We start from the raw sequence: 20,828 nt of genomic DNA on the forward strand, positions 1-20,828 counted from the left end.
ATGTGCTAGTAGATAACCAATGTCAACACTATGATAATATTTGTATTTACATTTATTTAAAATACGTTCTCTATCAAGTACATTGGGAATTAACTCAAACTGGAAGATACTTAGTTTGTGAATTGAGTGCATCATTGTTACACTCCAGTTTGTGTACACTTCATCATCATAGAAAATTCTAATGCTTATGCTTTTTATCATGACAAGGGATAACTCACCTAAAACATTATTAGCTGATAGACCTATTGTATTCTCCAGAGTTGAGTTGATCACTACATTGCATATGTGGACATCACAACAATCCTTTAGGTAAAGGGATGGGTATTCATCAGATTTCCTCCACGAATTATGTTTTTCACGGATTGTACAGTTGTTGATCACCATATTCCTCATGGTTATATTAGAGGTTTTAGTCATTACAATACCAGCTGAGACATCTGATGATTTACACTGGATGACTGTGTCTGGTGTTGTACCATTAGTTGTACTACCAGTAAGTGAAATGTTGTGAACATTTTGTATGATGAGATCAGTGTGAAGGTGATGTAGTCCTGGTAGGAAGAGTATTTGAGTGTTAGAGGTGAAGTATTTGGTGGCATTGAGCAGGTAGTGTTGTAGGTTATGACAATGATGACATGTAGTGTTAAGAGTGTAGTGATCATCAGGTGTAACATTGTAGACACTACCAGTTGTAATGTGTATCAACAGTGATATTGACAGTAATTTGTACATGTCAAAGGTGTCCATACAACTACTACTACACATGTAGAGGGAATGAACATGCATTTGTTAATATTATTACATTAATACACACAAAGAGAATTACATTTTGTAAGGATATACACTTCTCAGGCTTAAGAAGAAAATATTTACTGCAAATCATTGTAAACACTTTGTATACTTGCATTTGCATACCTGTATTTCTTGCATAATCGAGTAATGGTTTGATTTGTTGGTGCTCCTCATCAGTGTATCACACAGAGTTGCAGCCACAAACTATATATGTGTACACACATAAGTGTATATTGTTACACAGTGTTTACTATGAATGCATACATACTTTCTGTGTTCTGTATATTGTATTGTACTGGTTGTGTACAGAATTTAACATGCAGTTGTATTCAATCAATGAAGCTGAAAGTGTGGCTACATAACTGGACTATCTGACCCTTTTGAGCACCTAGTTATACAGAAAATTGTTAAAGAATAGTTTGATAATTTGTTTGTTATTTGAAAAATATTCTGATCTTAAATTTGATATTCATTTCATCCCTAATAATAACACAGATAATTATACATAAATCAGTTAAGGAAGAGGTACAAGGATAAATGCATCTTTGATTAATATCATCCACTATGGCTAGAGAATCAGGTAGATAATTCCACAATTTGATGGTATAAGAGAGGAAAAATTTAAATATGTGTCAGTTCTGGCAAATGGAATAGTGAAGTGCTGGCTCATAGGTAGATTATGTAAGAGGTGTTAGGGTAATTGTGATGTCAACAAGATTTTGTAAAACATGACCAGCTTCTCTGGTGTTCAAGTGATGGCCAGTTTAAGTGTTCAAGCATGGTAGTCATGTCACACTACTGCAATAAGAGAAATTGTTTGTGACAAAATGGGCATGCAGCACTACATTAAACCTTTTTTGTTGTATTTGGTACAGAAGGTGTGGGTAACTACCACATTGGTGTATTCTAATATAGGTCGTATACTAAGGATGTATAACAATTGGATTTCACTGATGTATATAGGACACCAGAAGAGATTACATTGTAAAAAGGTTTTTGCTTTGATGGCTTTGCTACAAATATCACTGATGTGTTCATTACTTCGTTCCAGGTTAAGTGTTCATCTATCACTCATGATCCACTATTCCCAAGTATTTAGCAGATTTGTTTCTTGTAGCTATTTTGATTCAATAACAATACTTTATGCAAGGAGGCTAACAATAAGCCTGTGAAGCACGGGTAGGGAGTCAGAAATCTGTAACTGAAAAATGATTATATAGTACACCCTGTATATATAGTTACATACATTTTGTATGTCTAGTATTGTACACTCTGCTAGTGGAGAATTAAGGGGAGGGGGGAAGAGGGGGCAACTGCTCTTCTCCACTTTGAAAAGTTGCCCCTCACTTTTTCCAATGCCCAGTTGCTAAAGTAAGGCAACCGTAGTCATTAGCAAACTTAGATTTACTGGGATTTGTGCTAAAGGTTATGCAAGGTATGGAATATTGCATGAATCAGTGCTGGGATCGAGATACTCAAAAAGAAAAGTCACCTTACTACTCTAATAGAAAATTCAGTGAAATCAATTGGTCCTACTATGCAATTTATTTATTTATTCTATTATCGATTTTGTCAAAATACAGGATTGTACAAAATGATAATTAATTCAATCTGTCTCCATTAACACATATATCTATACATCAAGAGCATGAGTCTATCTGAAATGCCCTCATTTACTGATGTATCTATTAAATTGTGCAGTATCTTAATGATAGCCATTGTGAGGAGTAACCAATACAAGAACACATGTACCACTGAAAATGCTCTCAGATTCAATCTCAGAGCATTCAAATCTCAAACTTTTCCTGCCCCCAGCCCCTAAAGTATTGACATGCTAGTGTGCTTCACATACTATAAGGTACAGTTAATGATTTTAAACCACTTTGTAATTTACAGCCACCCCATATGACTCCCCCACCTGTACTATTCTCCGCCCCTGTAATGTTTGTTACCTGTCTTCAATATTCTCTTAACTAGTTACATGAATTTGAATTTATGGTCTGATAAGTATACAATATAGATAGCTAGGACAATAAAGTCATGCAAGGTGAGCTTCATACATAAGAGCAAAATGTTGTCTTTTGATTAAATATATTATAGTATAGAAAGCATGGTGTTACTTTTAACTACAGACTTAACACTTGGGTATATAGAAATGCTTTTTTTGTAGCTGACTGTGGTAAAACATTATATTGTAAGTGTGATCAAGGCTAGATATTACATCGTTATATCATCACTACTACACTCATGCATCAAGCTCTACCAATCATAGGATCTGCAATCAACACTGATGACACAGCCTTATTAATAACTAACCAGTTTGGTAACTATGCAACTATACATGTAATATTATAGACTTTCACCTGGTCACACCTGACTTCTTGATTCTCCCCCAAAGGAGAAATCCAATAAACACTGTCTAAAAGGAAGCAGTGCCTTCTGGTGAAATTAAACTGAACACTTTTCTGTCTTTGAAATAACAGTTATAATTATATTGGTATGCTAGCACCTAGCAGTGGTTGCATTTCTAATGTCTTTAAAGTCAATTTGAACTCAAACTGTTCAAGTTTAGATCCTACATGGGGGCTGCATTATCAGACGCCTAAAATTCAACCTTAAGCTTACTGCAGCAGTGCCCCTTGTTCACAGTTCTTTATTTACTATTTATACTGCTACGTATGACCTGAAACTGATGTTCATTCAACATGAAGTGATGCACAGTACACGTTTTATTCATTAAAATTCAGTTGAACTTTTTTCTAAGTACAGTCTCAGATAACTTTTACAAAATTTCTACCTTTATGATAGAGCATACAAGCAAGCTTCTCATGTGGAGTGTACTTCACACACTGTACTAGCTAGACACACTAATCAACCATTCACCACTTTTCTTATTTACCCACTATAATATGGTTAGCACCCCCTTGTGAAATCCTGATCTGTCACAGAAGTTTGTAATACTTCTTAATTATAACACACAAAAACAGCCAAGCTGTGAAAAAATGGTGTGGCCTTAAAAATTCTGGGTGAAAAAGGTTGTGAAATCAAAGGTGGCGGCCAAGAAAAAAATGGCTGCAATGATGTTAACACTAATAAATTTTAACAATGCACACAACCATTATTAGCATTAACATCATTGCAGCCATTTCTTGGCTGCCATCTTTGATTTCACAACTTTTTTTCACCCAGGCTTTTTAAGGCCACACTATTTTTCACAGCTTGGCTATTTTGTGTGGGTTTCACTTCTTTTTATACTTTATAAGGCCCCAAAATCAGCCTATGGCTGACTTAGAGGTTTGTTTTTAATGGAGTTTAACTAGTTAAACTAGGTTAATGTTGCAGTTGAGCATGCATGAGTGTATTATGATAGTGACTAACCTGAAGCTCCACCTTGACTGGAGGGAAGATTGGGAAGGCACACACATGAGAAGGGTTGGCAATAATTGGAGAATAACATTGCGAAGGTGTTACAAGAAAAAGGCGCGTGGAGAGGTGTTAGAACACATGGTGCTACGTGGCATAGTGAATCTTGTCCCACCCACACCACTCCCTCTACCAACTATCTCATATTAGTATTTTAGAAGACGATAATCACAAAGGGATTGTTGGGTGGGGTTTAATGTAATGTATTGCCCAATAAAAAAAATTTAATTAACGGGGGGATGGGGAGGTGAAGCATGCACCACAGACCGTCCCAGCAGGGAGCTTAGTAAATCCCCCCCCCCCTTTTTTCCTTGTCTTTTCCATCTTGAGGCTAGCTCAGGGTGTGACAGTGCAGGGTTTCTATTAGGAAAGTTGTGGCATGCGGAAATTCTTGTGGCTTCAGAGAATGTTAGAATCCCCAAGCATTCCTACCTCCAAGCCTTTGTAGTAAAACATGCTGTATACATCATGTAAAATTGTTGAAAAGGGGCCTATTTGAGAATTAATAGGAGAATCCATGGAACCCTGCACACCCACAAAAACAACCACCATCTGTTGACGTTGGCAACCCGCTCACAACCGGGTAAGCCCTGCTGACTGGGTTAAGCTGACAAGCAACGTTAACTCACATTTCTTCTTTTCTATGCAAATACAGTGATAATTATTAAAGACAGACTTATAAATGTATTTCATTGCATGATTTAATTCAATATTATTATAATACTCTAATAGAGTGCAAATTTATTTTGAGGACTTCTAATAGAACATACATAGAATGTTCTAGAACAATCTAATACTTCTATTGGTAGATCTATGAAATTACAAACGTTTGATTATAAGTAGATTTCAACTAGAAGTTTCATTTATAAAGCAGAAATTAAGTGAGATGATTAGCCAAGGTAGCAGTGGTTCAGTGGTTATGAATGTAGGTGTTAGGTATGGAGGTCCCTGGTTCGAACTCTAGTACTTCTTAATTATATCTCAGTGAAGCCATACTTCAAAGACTTTACTAGTAGTTATTACTACCATATTGTCCAGTAAGGTGTTAAACACTGAATAATTATTATGCAATGTTGGCAATCAAATGCAGTGCCAGCATAACATGTTTATGCAAGCTAAAATATGAAATCATATACACCAAAGTGTTGTGTATCAAAGTGTTGTGTGTATCTGCCTAAGGAGATACTAAGGAGATATAATAGTGGAGAAGGAGATATATAAGGAGATATATAAGGAGATATAATTAGTGGAGGACAGCTATTGTCAGCAGGCAATGATCTTTTTCTTTTTTTTTGGTCTTCACCTTACAGCTGGCCTGATCCCCTCACACTTTCGCCTGCTTCACCACCCCTGTGTTGATGACATTGTGTACAACTCATGTATGTAAGTGTACAAACATGAAGTGTGAACTTAATATTAATCGAATTATATAGTCAAAACATGATTTATTTAATAAGCTATGCTTGCTAGTATGTGTGCATGTACATATGTATATATGTAAGTGAACTCAACACATTTAACTACATATACATATGATTGCATGTATTATTACATACATGCTGCAACATGTGAATGAAGTTTCTAATCTTGAACTACCAAGGGTTCACGATATTCATGATAATTAACTGCAACTGGGATTTTATTCTTTACATGACTATCTAATCTGAACTGCTGAACTGGATGTTTATTTAAAATTCTAGTGGTCCATTCAACTAATGTACTGATGTGTAGCTGTAATTTATTTCTGGTTACTCCACTCAATGCATATGTGATTATGTGATATATGACAATCAAGGTGAAGTGACCCATAGCCAACCCAATCATTACATTGACAGTAGTCATGTTTGTAGTGTCATGATTGTACAGTGCTAATGCAAACAGTATAAGAATATTCATAAAAAATATCTTCTCTTGATAATTTTTGATCTCATTTTTGAAAGGTCTTAATATACCATGTAGTCCTATCACTAAGGTTAATAGTACAATACCAATGATGAGGTTGTTGTCCCTATCTAATGATGATACTACAAATAATACAACTCGTAGGACTAGTTGTAATCCAACCCAATAATACATTCTGTCTTTGTAGGGTCCTTGATAAGCATCTATTAGTGGTTTGAATTTATTAATCAGTGTGAATCTTGATAACCATCTTGTAAATAGAAGGATTACATTAAACAGTAGTAGTATCAGAAAGATGATGAAGCATGCTACGAACAATGTAGTGAATTTAACACCAAACAAAGGTACATTAGCATCAACTGACCACACAAGTTCTGTGTGGTTACCAGGTAGGTGAATGATTTCAGAATAAAAGAACAAGACACCAGATACTATAAGAAGTATTTTAGTATAGGACAATAGGAAGAGTGTAGCAAGTACTGGTAGTGCCCTACGTGCAGTGAGCCTTTGTATTGTAGTGGAGTAACGACTTGTTATGATGAGTGATGTAGCAATGAAGATGAGGTAAAAAGGAAATGCTAATTGTAACCACATCTTAGCATAGTCATCCATACCATTGTAGAAACATGTTTGAATACCCAAATCAAGATTAGCTAGTGAAATGAAGGTGTAGGCTGGCATGAAATTACCTAATTGAGGAAAGAACACTGGAGTGTTAATACTGATGATGTTAACATATAATATAAGTGCATTGATAGTTCCATCAGTTACTGTAAGGTTGAGAATAAACAGTAATAGGACCAATACTATACCAGCAATTGCAATGGGTACAATTAGAACAAGGTAGATATTTAAACATTTTTGACAGTTGAATGAACCAAATATGGTACTGAGACCTTGTTGACAATGTCCACACAATATACCAGCTCTCTTAAACTGACACTGTGAATTAGGAATAGAGAAGTTAAGGTGTGTTGAGTAAGGTAGACAATAGTGTAAAGGACAATGTGCAGAAACTTTATAAGTGTAGGAATTGTTCCATACTGCAACAGCTAACCAGCTATTTCCTGGACGTGATATTGTCTGGTTATTGATATCACATTCTGTCATTGATATAATACCTGATGATAGTTTAGGATCACAAGCACATTGTTGGTTATAATATGCAAATCCTGGTGGACAGTTTAATAGTTGAATAAAATATACTGTTGGGTATGTATAGTTGACATTGTAGAGAATTAGTTTACAATGTTGCTGATTTTCTGATAGAATTGTGTAAGAAACTTCTGTACATGTTTCATGTACATCTTTATCTGCTTCTAGTGTTGACAACACTTTACATGTTGAGTGTGGTGTTTGTTTATCATTAGCTTTCACAGATATTGTGATGTGCTTTTCCTTGGCAATTCTTGCATTTAAAGAAAGTTTTATTTTCAAAGTCTGACCAGGGTATATTGACTGTAATGTGTTTGTGTAGCAATTAGGGTACATTCCATTAAGACATATGCAGAGTAAACCAGTATCAAATAGTGGGATAGTCCTATTTTCAGTGAATAGCTTAAAATGTTGTGAATACACTTCAAGAGGATTTGAGCCATAGGATGAGGAGTTGATATGCCATTTACAGTTAACATTTCTCATATCAGAATTAAAAAATTTTGCTTTGTGATAAGCATCAGTTTTAATTATAATTATTTGACCACTTCCTGTATGGTTGCCATAGAATTGAAAGTAACAAGGCAAGTAGAGTGGATATGCAAGTTTTTCCCCATGGTAACTGTGTGTAGTGAACATTTCACTCTTTGATTCATTACTCAAACATGTAATACTGATGACTGCATTTTCCATTATATTGATGCTGCTAAATTCCTCCATGCTAATCAGATTCGTACCTGTAATTCTAAAAATATTTAAATGTTTATAAATCATGAGGTTACCACCAGTCATGCTAATTAAACTATATTCTATGTTTATTTTGTGAAAGAGAATTGGTCCCTCAAAAATCAGTTGTACATTAATCATATCCAGTGCTCCGTGCATGTATGATGACAGAAATTGTGATTTTTCTATAAGCAACTTTTGCTGAAAGTTGTATGAGTGAAAAATAAGATGCCTCTGTTTGAAACAAGCATTCACGAATATGCACCTCAAGAAGTAAATTTAATGTTTTAGCATATTTTCCAGTACTGTCTCGATGTGTGATGTTAACTAAAGCACTATTATACCAATTGTCAATGAAGGAACAATTCTGGATAATAATTTTTTGTTTTTTCACACCACTGAGTCAATTTAGAGCTGTGTGCCCATGTCTCTACATTAATCAATGAAAACCCTTGTAGGTTAGCTGTGTTACCTTTGAAATGGCAACCCACAACAATTATATTTTTGATGCTGCAATTATACAAATTAATTCTTATCGACAGCATTTGATAACCACGGAATTGTTGAAATGTCATGTTTCTAAAACTTACTAATACGTTATAAGAACTCTGATACAACCTCAATGTTAATCCATATGAAACATCTTCTGGATCATCATATATCAAACACTCCACATATGGATCATCATAATAATATATTGCCCACTTATGTGCTAGTAGATAACCAATGTCAACACTATGATAATATTTGTATTTACATTTATTTAAAATACGCTCTCTATCAAGTACATTGGGAATTAACTCAAACTGGAAGATACTTAGTTTGTGAATTGAGTGCATCATTGTTACACTCCAGTTTGTGTACACTTCATCATCATAGAAAATTCTAATGCTTATGCTTTTTATCATGACAAGGGATAACTCACCTAAAACATTATTAGCTGATAGACCTATTGTATTCTCCAGAGTTGAGTTGATCACTACATTGCATATGTGGACATCACAACAATCCTTTAGGTAAAGGGATGGGTATTCATCAGATTTCCTCCACGAATTATGTTTTTCACGGATTGTACAGTTGTTGATCACCATATTCCTCACGGTTATATTAGAGGTTTTAGTCATTACAATACCAGCTGAGACATCTGATGATTTACACTGGATGACTGTGTCTGGTGTTGTACCATTAGTTGTACTACCAGTAAGTGAAATGTTGTGAACATTTTGTATGATGAGATCAGTGTGAAGGTGATGTAGTCCTGGTAGGAAGAGTATTTGAGTGTTAGAGGTGAAGTATTTGGTGGCATTGAGCAGGTAGTGTTGTAGGTTATGACAATGATGACATGTAGTGTTAAGAGTGTAGTGATCATCAGGTGTAACATTGTAGACACTACCAGTTGTAATGTGTATCAACAGTGATATTGACAGTAATTTGTACATGTCAAAGGTGTCCATACAACTACTACTACACATGTAGAGGGAATGAACATGCATTTGTTAATATTATTACATTAATACACACAAAGAGAATTACATTTTGTAAGGATATACACCTCTCAGGCTTAAGAAGAAAATATTTACTGCAAATCATTGTAAACACTTTGTATACTTGCATTTGCATACCTGTATTTCTTGCATAATCGAGTAATGGTTTGATTTGTTGGTGCTCCTCATCAGTGTATCACACAGAGTTGCAGCCACAAACTATATATGTGTACACACATAAGTGTATATTGTTTACACAGTGTTTACTATGAATGCATACATACTTTCTGTGTTCTGTATATTGTATTGTACTGGTTGTGTACAGAATTTAACATGCAGTTGTATTCAATCAATGAAGCTGAAAGTGTGGCTACATAACTGGACTATCTGACCCTTTTGAGCACCTAGTTATACAGAAAATTGTTAAAGAATAGTTTGATAATTTGTTTGTTATTTGAAAAATATTCTGATCTTAAATTTGATATTCATTTCATCCCTAATAATAACACAGATAATTATACATAAATCAGTTAAGGGAAGAGGTACAAGGATAAATGCATCTTTGATTAATATCATCCACTATGGCTAGAGAATCAAGTAGATAATTCCACAATTTGATGGTATAAGAGAGGAAAAATTTAAATATGTGTCAGTTCTGGCAAATGGAATAGTGAAGTGCTGGCTCATAGGTAGATTATGTAAGAGGTGTTAGGGTAATTGTGATGTCAACAAGATTTTGTAAAACATGACCAGCTTCTCTGGTGTTCAAGTGATGGCCAGTTTAAGTGTTCAAGCATGGTAGTCATGTCACACTACTGCAATAAGAGAAATTGTTTGTGACAAAATGGGCATGCAGCACTACATTAAACCTTTTTTGTTGTATTTGGTACAGAAGGTGTGGGTAACTACCACATTGGTGTATTCTAATATAGGTCGTATACTAAGGATGTATAACAATTGGATTTCACTGATGTATATCGGACACCAGAAGAGATTACATTGTAAAAAGGGTTTTGCTTTGATGGCTTTGCTACAAATATCACTGATGTGTTCATTACTTCGTTCCAGGTTAAGTGTTCATCTATCACTCATGATCCACTATTCCCAAGTATTTAACAGATTTGTTTCTTGTAGCTATTTTGATTCAATAACAATACTTTATGCAAGGAGGCTAACAATAAGCCTGTGAAGCACGGGTAGGGAGTCAGAAATCTGTAACTGAAAAATGATTATATAGTACACCCTGTATATATAGTTACATACATTTTGTATGTCTAGTATTGTACACTCTGCTAGTGGAGAATTAAGGGGAGGGGGGAAGAGGGGGCAACTGCTCTTCTTCACTTTGAAAAGTTGCCCTTCACTTTTTCCAATGCCCAGTTGCTAAAGTAAGGCAACCGTAGTCATTAGCAAACTTAGATTTACTGGGATTTGTGCTAAAGGTTATGCAAGGTATGGAATATTGCATGAATCAGTGCTGGGATCAAGATACTCAAAAAGAAAAGTCACCTTACTACTCTAATAGAAAATTCAGTGAAATCAATTGGTCCTACTATGCAATTTATTTATTTATTTTATTATCGATTTTGTCAAAATACAGGATTGTACAAAATGATAATTAATTCAATCTGTCTCCATTAACACATATATCTATACATCAAGAGCATGAGTCTATCTGAAATGCCCTCATTTACTGATGTATCTATTAAATTGTGCAGTATCTTAATGATAGCCATTGTGAGGAGTAACCAATACAAGAACACATGTACCACTGAAAATGCTCTCAGATTCAATCTCAGAGCATTCAAATCTCAAACTTTTCCTGCCCCCAGCCCCTAAAGTATTGACATGCTAGTGTGCTTCACATACTATAAGGTACAGTTAATGATTTTAAACCACTTTGTAATTTACAGCCACCCCATATGACTCCCCCACCTGTACTATTCTCCGCCCCTGTAATGTTTGTTACCTGTCTTCAATATTCTCTTAACTAGTTACATGAATTTGAATTTATGGTCTGATAAGTATACAATATAGATAGCTAGGACAATAAAGTCATGCAAGGTGAGCTTCATACATAAGAGCAAAATGTTGTCTTTTGATTAAATATATTATAGTATAGAAAGCATGGTGTTACTTTTAACTACAGACTTAACACTTGGGTATATAGAAATGCTTTTTTTGTAGCTGACTGTGGTAAAACATTATATTGTAAGTGTGATCAAGGCTAGATATTATATCATTATATCATCACTACTACACTTGTGCATCAAGCTCTACCAATCATAGGATCTGCAATCAACACTGATGACACAGCCTTAAAAATAACTAACCAGTTTGGCAACTATGCAACTATACATGTAATATTATAGACTTTCACCTGGACACCCCCAACTTCTTGATTCTCCCCAAAGGAGAAATCCAATAAACACTATCTAAAAGGAAGCAGTGCCTTCTGGTGAAATTAAAACTGAACACTTTTCTGTCTTTGAAATAACAGTTATAATTATATTGGCATGCTAGCACCTAGCAGTGGTTGCATTTCTAATGTCTTTAAAGTCAATTTAAACTCAAACTGTTCAAGTTTAGATCCTGCATGGGGGCTGCATTATCAGACCCCTAAAATTCAACTTTAATTATTTATTTACTATTTATACTGCTACGTATAACCTGAAACTGATGTTCATTCAACATGAAGTGATGCACAGTACACTTTTTATTCATTAAAATTCAGTCAAATTTTTTTCTAAGTACAGTCTCAAATAACTTTTACAAAATTTCTACCTTTATGATAGAGCATACGAGCAAGCTTCTCATGTGGAGTGTACTTCACACACTGTACTAGCTAGACACACTAATCAACCATTTACCACTTTTCTTATTTACCCACTATAATATGGTTAGCACCCCTTGTGAAATCCTGATCTGTCACAGAAGTTTGTAATACTTATTAATTATAACGCACAAAAACAGCCAAGCTGTGAAAAAATGGTGTGGCCTTAAAAATCCTGGGTGAAAAAGTTGTGAAATCAAAGGTGGCGGCCAAGAAAAAAAATGGCTGCAATGATGTTAATGCTAATAAATTTTAACAATGCACACAACCATTATTAGCATTAACATCATTGCAGCCATTTCTTGGCTGTCATCTTTGATTTCACAACTTTTTTTCACCCAGGCTTTTTAAGGCTGCACTATTTTTCACAACTTGGCTGTTTTGTGTGGGTTTCACTTTTTTTTATACTTTATAAGGCCCCAAAACCAGCCTATGGCTGATTTAGAGGTTTGATTTTACTCAGATTTCTTCTTTCTATGCAAATGCAGTGATAATTATTAAAGACAGACTTATAAATGTATTTCATTGCATGATTTAATTCAATATTATTATAATACTCTAATAGAGTGCAAATTTATTTTGAGGACTTCTAATAGAACATACATAGAATGTTCTAGAACAATCTAGTACTTCTATTGGTAGATCTATGAAATTACAAACGTTTGATTATAAGCAGATTTCAACTATAAGTTTCATTTATAAAGCAGAAATTAAGTGAGATGATCAGCCAAGGTAGCAGTGGTTCAGTGGTTATGAATGTAGGTGTTAGGTATGGAGGTCCCTGGTTCGAACTCTAGTACTTCTTAATTATATCTCAGTGAAGCCATACTTCAAAGACTTTACTAGTAGTTATTACTACCACATTGTCCAGTAAGGTGTTAAACACCGAATGTGCAATGTTGGCAATCAAAATGCAGTGTCAGCATAACATGTTTATGCAAGCTAAAATATGAAATCATATACACCAAAGTGTTGTGTATCAAAGTGTTGTGTGTATCTGCCTCAAAGTATTCATGATCAATATGTAGATTTGTGTATCTACATACATATACATGGACACATGCATTTACCGTGCATTTACCGTGCATTTACCGTGCATTTACCGTGCATTTACTGGCACCGTATACCATGGGCACATAGCCATTTAGTAAATTTTTATACTATACACTTGGAGGATTAGTGTTGTAAATGCTCAGTGACTGTTCTGTTAGGATATATAACTGTTCTATTAGAGTATTGCAATCTTTTATGAAAGTTTGCCTAGGGTAAGTTGATGGATATTGCTGCATGGTTTTGTATTCTTTGTATGAACAACCTTCACATGCACAATCTTACATGCAAACCATTGCACATGAGCAAGCTTGCAAGGTACAAAGTGTTTTTAGCACTTTTGTCCTAGACTGTGATATTCATGCACAAATTGCAGGTGCAAGTAGTGATTGTTTATCATCAACAATAAATCAACAAGCAAATGACACTAGGTACATATTTCCTCATCACAGGCAACTAAAAGAAAAGCTATTACAAATATCCAGCTAGTCATGTACTGTATTATGTATGCATGGAAGGATGCACTAGTTGAATTCAAACTCATATAATTAAACTTATAGCCATTTAATAATGTTGACAAATACCATGACATTGTGTACAACTTATGTATATAAGTTTACAAACGTGATTAATTCAGGTATGAACTTAATATTAATCAAATTAAACAGTCAAAACATGATTTATATGAGTATGTATGTGTGTATGTATGTATATCCATAAGCGTACTCAACACATTAATTTTAACTACATAATTATATGTATGATTGCATGTAATTACATACATACTACAGCATGTGAATGAGGTTTCTAATTTTGAACTACCAAGGGTTCACGATATTCATGATAATTAACTGCTGTTGGGATTTTATTCATTACATGACTATCTAATCTGGACTGGTGAACTGGATTTTTATTTAACAGTCTAATGATCCATCCAACTAATGTATTGATGTGTAATTGTAATTTGTTTCTGGTTACTCCACTCAATGTATACGTGATTATGTGATATATGACAATCAAAATGAAGTGACCCATAGCCAACCCAATCATTACATTGACAGCAGTCATGTTTGTAGTGTCATGATTGTACAGTGCTAATGCAAACAGTATAAGGATATTCATAATAAAGATCTTCTCTTGATAATTTTTGACCTCGTTTTTGAAAGGTCTTAAAGTAGTACCATGTAGTCCTATCACTAAGGTGAATAGTACAATACCAATGATGAGGTTGATGTTCCTATACAATGATGACACTGCAAATAATACAACTCGTAGGACTAGTTGTAATCCAACCCAGTAATACATCTTGTCTTTGTAGGGTCCTTGATAAGCATCTATTAGTGGCTTAAATTTATTAATTAGTGTGAACCTTGATAACCATCTTGTAAATAGAAGGATGATATTAAATGGTACTAGTATCAGGAAGATGATGAAGCATGCTACGAACAATGTGATGAATTTAACACCAAACAGAGGTACATTAGCATCAACTGACCACACTAGTTCGGTGTGGTCACCAGGTAGGTGAAAGAGTTTGGAATAAAAGAACAAGACACTAGATACTATAAGAAGTATTTTAGTATAGGACAATAGGAAGAGTGTAGCAAGTACTGGTAGTGCCCTACATGCAGTGAGCCTTTGTATTGTAGTGGAGTAACGACTTGTTATGATGAGTGATGTAGCAATGAAGATGAGGTAAAAAGGAAATGCTAATTGTAACCACATCTTAGCATAGTCATCCATACCATTGTAGAAACATGTTTGAATACCCAAATCAAGATTAGCTAGTGAAATGAAGGTGTAAGCTGGCATGAAATTACCTAATTGAAGAAAGAACACTGGAGTGTTAATACTGATGGTGTTAACATATAATATAAATGCATTGATAGTTCCATCAGTTACTGTGAGGATGAGAATAAACAGTAATAGGACCAATACTATACCAGCAATTGCAATGGGTATAATTAGAAACAGGTAGATATTTAAACATTTTTGACAGTTGGATGAACCAAATATGGTACTGAGACCTTGTTGACAATGTCCACACAATATACCAGCTCTCTTAAACTGACACTGTGAATTAGGAATAGAGAAGTTAAGGTGTGTTGAGTAAGGTAGACAATAGTGTAAAGGACAATTTGCAGAAACTTTATAAGTGTAGGAATTGTTCCATACTGCAACAGCTAACCAGCTATTTCCTGGACGTGATATTGTCTGGTTATTGATATCACATTCTGTCATTGATATAATACCTGATGATAGTTTAGGATCACAAGCACATTGTTGGTTATAATATGCAAATCCAGGTGGACAACTCAGAAGTTGGATAAAATATACTGTTGGATATGTATAGTTGACATTGTAGAGAATTAGTTTACAATGTTGCTGATTTTCTGATAGAATACTATAACTAACTTCTGTACATGTTTCATGTATATCTTGATCTGCTTCTAGTGTTGATAATACTTTACATATTGAGTGTGGTGTTTCCTTATCATAAGCTTTCACAGATATCGTGATGTGCTTTTCCTTGACAATTCTTGCATTTAAAGACAGTTTTATTTTCAAAGTCTGACCAGGGTATATTGACTGTAATGTATTTGTGTAGCAATTAGGGCACGTTCCATTGAGACATATGCAGAGTAAACCAGTATCAAATAGTGGAATAGTCCTACTTTCAGTTAATAGCTTAAAATGTTGTGAATACACTTCAAGAGGATTTGAGCCATAGTATAAGAAGTTGATATGCCATTTGCAGTTAATATTTCTCATATCAGAATTAAAATAATTTGCATTTTGATAGGTATCAGTTTTAATTATAATCATTTGATTGTTTTTACCACTTCCTGTATGGTTACCATAGAATTGAAAGTAACAAGGTAAGTAGAGTGGATGTACAAGCTTTTCCCCATGGTAACTGTGTGTAGTAAACATTTCACTATTAGACTCATTACTCAAACATGTGATACTGATGACTGCACTTTCCATTATATTGATGCTGCTAAATTCCTCCATGCTAATCAGATTCTTACCTGTAATTCTAAAAATATTTAAATGTTTATGAATCATGAGGTTACCACCAGTCATGCTAATTAAACTGTCTTTTGTGTTTATTTTGTGAAAGAGAATTGGTCCCTTAAAAATCAGTTGAACGTTAATCATATCCAGTGCTCTGTGCATGTACGATGATGATATAAATTGTGTTTTTTTTCTATCAGCAACTTTTGCTGAAAGTTGTATGAGTGAAAAATAAGAAAATATCTTGCCTCTGTTTGAAACAAACATTCACGAATATGCACATCAAGAAGTAAGTTTAATGTTTTAGCATATTTTCCAATACTGTCTCGATTTGTGATGTTAACTAAAGCACTATTATACCTATTGTCAATGAAGGAACGATTCTGGATAATAATTTTTGTTTTTCCACAGCACTGAGTCAATTTAGAGCTGTATGCCCATGTCTCTACATTAATCAATGAAAACCCTTGTAGGTTAGCTGTGTTACCTTTGAAATGGCAACCCACAACAATTATATCATTTTTGATACTGCTATTATAAAAATTAATTCTTATCGACAGCATTTGATAACCATGAAATTGTTGAAATGTCATGTTCCTAAAACTTATCAATACATTATAAGAACTCTGATACAAATCCAATGATAATCCATATGAAACATCTTCTGGATCATCATGTGTCAAACACTTCTGAAATGGATTATCATAGTTTTTGCTTGGAAAAAATGAGGCAATAAAATCAATACTACTAAAAAGTTTGTTTGTACACTTATTTATGATACGCTCTTCATCAAGTACATTGGGAATTAACTCAAACTGGAAGATACTTAGTTTGTGACTTGGGTGCATCATTGTTACACTCCAGTTTGTGTACACTTCATCATCATAGAAAATTCTAATGCTTATGCTTTTTATTATGACAAGGGATAACTCACCTAAAGCATTATTAGCTAATAGACCTATTGTATTCTCCAGAGTTGAGTTAATCACTACATTGCGTATGTGGACATCATAACAATCCTTTAGGAGAAGGGATGGGTATTCATCAGATCTCCTCCATGCATTATGTTTTTCACGGATTGTACAGTTGTTAATCACCATATTCCTCAGAGTTATATTAGAGTTCTTAGTCAGTACAATACCAGCTGAGGTCATGACAATACCATCTGATGAATTACACTGGATGACTGTGTCTGGTGTTGTACCATTAGTTGTACTACCAATGAGTGAAATGTTGTGAATATTTTGTATGATGAGATCAGTGTGAAGGTGATGCAGCCCTGGTAGGAAGAGTATTTGAGTGTTAGAGGTGAAATATTTGGTGGTATTGAGCAGGTAGTGTTGTAGGTTATGACAATGATGACATGTAGTGTTAAGAGTGTAGTGATCATCAGGTGTAACATTGTAGACACTACCAGTTGTAATGTGTATCAACAGTGATATTGACAGTAATTTGTACATGTCAAAGGTGTCCATACAATTACTACTACACATGTAGAGGGAATGAACATGCATTTGTTAATATTACTACATTAATACACACAAAGAGAACTACATTTTGTAAAGATATACACTTCTCAGGCTTAAGAAGAAAAAATTTACTGCAAATCATTGCAAACACTTTGTATACTTGCATTTGCATACCTGTATTTCTTGCATAATCGAGTAATGGTTTAATTTGTTGGTGCTCCTCATCAGTGTGTCACACAGAGTTGCAGCCACAAACTATATGTGTGTACACACATGGGTGTATATTGTTTACACAGTGTTTACTATGAATGCATACATACTTTCTGTGTTCTGTATATTGTATTGTACTGGTTGTGTACAGAATTTAACAGTTGTATTCAACCAATGAAGCTGAAAGTGTGTACAATCCTAAGCAAAACTGTATAGGTAAATACTATATACTCTACCTAATATACGAAATTCTGTGACTTCTCCTTGCCTTTATGGTGGTCATTTTGTCTGGTATTTTGCAATTCTACATTATATATTTGATTGTGGGTTTCAAGGTTATGAATATTGTCAATGCTATAATTATATGGTATGACTCATGCAATCCCTTAATTCACTTATGTAGTTCATACTTTTAATACTATACCTGTTTCACTGCCTATACAAAAGTCTCAATAGTAGCAGTGAAATTTATCCCATATTTCACTGGTAGCAGTGAAAAAATTGTAATTGCAATTTCATTGGCTAGAATTTATGTTAACAATGTAGCGCCAATAATGTTGACACATGTTTAGTACATAGTGACAAATTGGGTACATAGCAACGCTAATGCACAGCATGCATATATGCAGTGTATATGCAGCGAGTATGGTATTAACTGGGAATAGCATGGGTATAGCAGTGAAATTTGGGATAAATTTCGCTCTTGTTGTATTGGAAATGGTAAATTTCACTCGGCTTCACCTCGTGAAATCTATCCCCATTTCTAATACAACACTTGTAACTGGATTTTGGAAAAATGATCCAAATCGCACATTAGAAGTTCCGAGATAAACGGTTTTAAAGAATTGAAGCCAGCATAACTCTTCAAGGATAGCAAGCACGCGTATGAAATTTACACAAAAGATGCATCAATCTGTTACCTTTCAAGCCACTTCCAGTACTTGTAGCTGCTTGTACAGTTTCCCGCCAAATAAGATAGAAAATCTGAGCAGTTGGACGAGTGAAGTAGTATCACGAGTGCTCACAAAGGGGTGGAGGCTGGGGGGTGGCGGGGAGGGCAAAAGTTAGACCTCAAAATGGAGGCAGACCACAATTGGAGTCCAGACACGAGATTACAGGGCTGTGCTGGCTCCTTAGTGGCTGATATGTAGCAAAATCAACAGAGAACACGTCTGGCCAACATTATAAGGCTGTCCACCAGTAAACCACTGACTCTTGCCAAGCCAGGTTCTTCACAAGGCCTGAAACCGCCATTTGAGCACTCCACACCACCCAGAAAAGACGTGTGTAAAAACCAGCCTCGTGTAGTTTGAGTAGTGCTGAGGGTCAAAACTTGTAGTACGATAGTGTAGCTATCCACTGGTGGTGTTAGTTTGATTTTGCCTGATGTGCGATTTGGATTGGTTCTGTAAAATCTGGTCACACTTGTGGTATTTATCCCAAATTTCACTGCTACCCATGCTATTACTAGTACTAATAGGATGATCATAATTAAGGAGGAATACATTTAGTATGAATGAGAGTCATACTATTCTGTATTTAATTTGAAAGGTGCCTACATGCTCATAGTTTCTGTCACCTCACCATAATTAGTATCAATATACATAAATATAGGAAGTAATGGAGTATCATATACTATTGTGGGTGATATGAAGTTGACCCACTTAGCTGTGGAAATTTGTGGTTTGAAATCAGAACCTATACAGATAACAAGATTCATTTGTTTCAAAAGTATTGGGCTATAAGAGGAATAGAATGTTGGCTATTATCATTGTAAGATTGTTACCTATGAAGATCAAGACACACAGTAGTGTGTCGTACGGCCCAAGAAGCCGGCGCGCGACACCCGTGAGTATGTTGACAGGAAGAAAGAAAACGCAATTTTCGCACCTCCGTAGCTCTGTGCTGCCTTGATGAAACAAGACGAGTTTTGCTGTGGACATGACCTCCAACGTCAGCACTCCACATTCCAAATTTGAACGAAATCACTTCAAGCGTTCCTGAGATATGTGACTTCAAAAATTGGCTTAGGGTTTCTTCGGTTTTTTCTTCTTATTTTTCTTCCTCTTGTCGCACACTTACAAAAACTGCTATAAAATGCGAACACCATATCCAATTGCCTTGAAATTTGGCACACAGAAGGGGGGAACAAAGGCACATCGCGGTGCCAAATTTGGCTGGAATACGATACACAGGCAAAGAGTTATTAGCGATTATTCACAAACAATAACACCAATATGTTGTCACGCCTACAGGGTGGTTCTGCACACTTTGACGTATTATGGGGGTAACTTGCCTTTGTTAATAAAGGAAAGATTTTATGTGGATGTTTTCTTTGTTTATAAAGGGAAGATTTTACGCCAATGTCTCCTTTGTGTACTTAATGGAAAGATTTTACGCAGAGTAAGTGACGTAAAACCCAATGCATGCAATTGCATAGTATGTGCCTACTAAAGGGAAAATTTTATGCAAATTATAATTGACATGAACAGTGAAAAATCTACTTGAGTACTCATTGAGATCACATGACCCAGCTCAAAGCCTCACAGTAATTTATTTTTAAATGAAATGATGCCATAAATGCTGTAGTAGTGGGTTGATGTTGCAATTTGATACAGGTCACTTGTCAGGAACACTAATATCAGCACTTTGTGTATCATTGCTGTTACTTAAAAACATTGATATTAAACATGTCACAATTGCAATAATTTAGTACCTAGCATTTGTAAATACTCAATCAATAACTCTAGAGAGCAGTCAAATGCT

General features: G+C 34.9%; 3 protein-coding genes across 3 annotated transcripts; all 3 read right to left on the reverse strand.

Annotated features, from left to right (window-relative positions):
- Positions 1-5,679: 5,679 nt before the first annotated feature.
- On the reverse strand, positions 5,680-9,025 carry LOC136264147 (uncharacterized). The gene is made up of 2 exons (XM_066058856.1): positions 8,924-9,025; positions 5,680-8,017 (listed from the first exon to the last, which is right to left on the reverse strand). Exon 2 carries the CDS (start codon positions 7,990-7,992, stop codon positions 5,797-5,799), a length of 2,196 nt encoding a protein of 731 aa, XP_065914928.1. The 5' UTR covers positions 7,993-8,017; positions 8,924-9,025; the 3' UTR covers positions 5,680-5,796.
- LOC136264148 (uncharacterized) lies at positions 8,349-9,653 on the reverse strand. The gene is made up of 2 exons (XM_066058858.1): positions 9,621-9,653; positions 8,349-9,459 (listed from the first exon to the last, which is right to left on the reverse strand). The coding sequence occupies exon 2, from the start codon at positions 9,450-9,452 to the stop codon at positions 8,349-8,351; it is 1,104 nt and encodes a 367-aa protein (XP_065914930.1). The 5' UTR covers positions 9,453-9,459; positions 9,621-9,653.
- Positions 9,654-14,038: 4,385 nt separating this feature from the next.
- Positions 14,039-15,118, reverse strand: LOC136264496 (uncharacterized). The gene has a single exon (XM_066059250.1). The coding sequence runs from the start codon at positions 15,106-15,108 to the stop codon at positions 14,173-14,175; it is 936 nt and encodes a 311-aa protein (XP_065915322.1). The 5' UTR covers positions 15,109-15,118; the 3' UTR covers positions 14,039-14,172.
- Positions 15,119-20,828: the final 5,710 nt, after the last annotated feature.

The sequence above is a fragment of the Dysidea avara genome, chromosome 8, assembly GCF_963678975.1.
Source record: "Dysidea avara chromosome 8, odDysAvar1.4, whole genome shotgun sequence".
Lineage (NCBI taxonomy): Eukaryota > Metazoa > Porifera > Demospongiae > Dictyoceratida > Dysideidae > Dysidea > Dysidea avara.

Excerpts from the sequence above, each read along its gene's own strand:
- LOC136264147 (XM_066058856.1), bottom strand. The coding sequence starts at position 7,992 with ATGGAGGAATTTAGCAGCATCAATATAATGGAAAATGCAGTCATCAGT.
- LOC136264148 (XM_066058858.1), bottom strand. The coding sequence starts at position 9,452 with ATGGACACCTTTGACATGTACAAATTACTGTCAATATCACTGTTGATA.
- LOC136264496 (XM_066059250.1), bottom strand. The coding sequence starts at position 15,108 with ATGGATGACTATGCTAAGATGTGGTTACAATTAGCATTTCCTTTTTAC.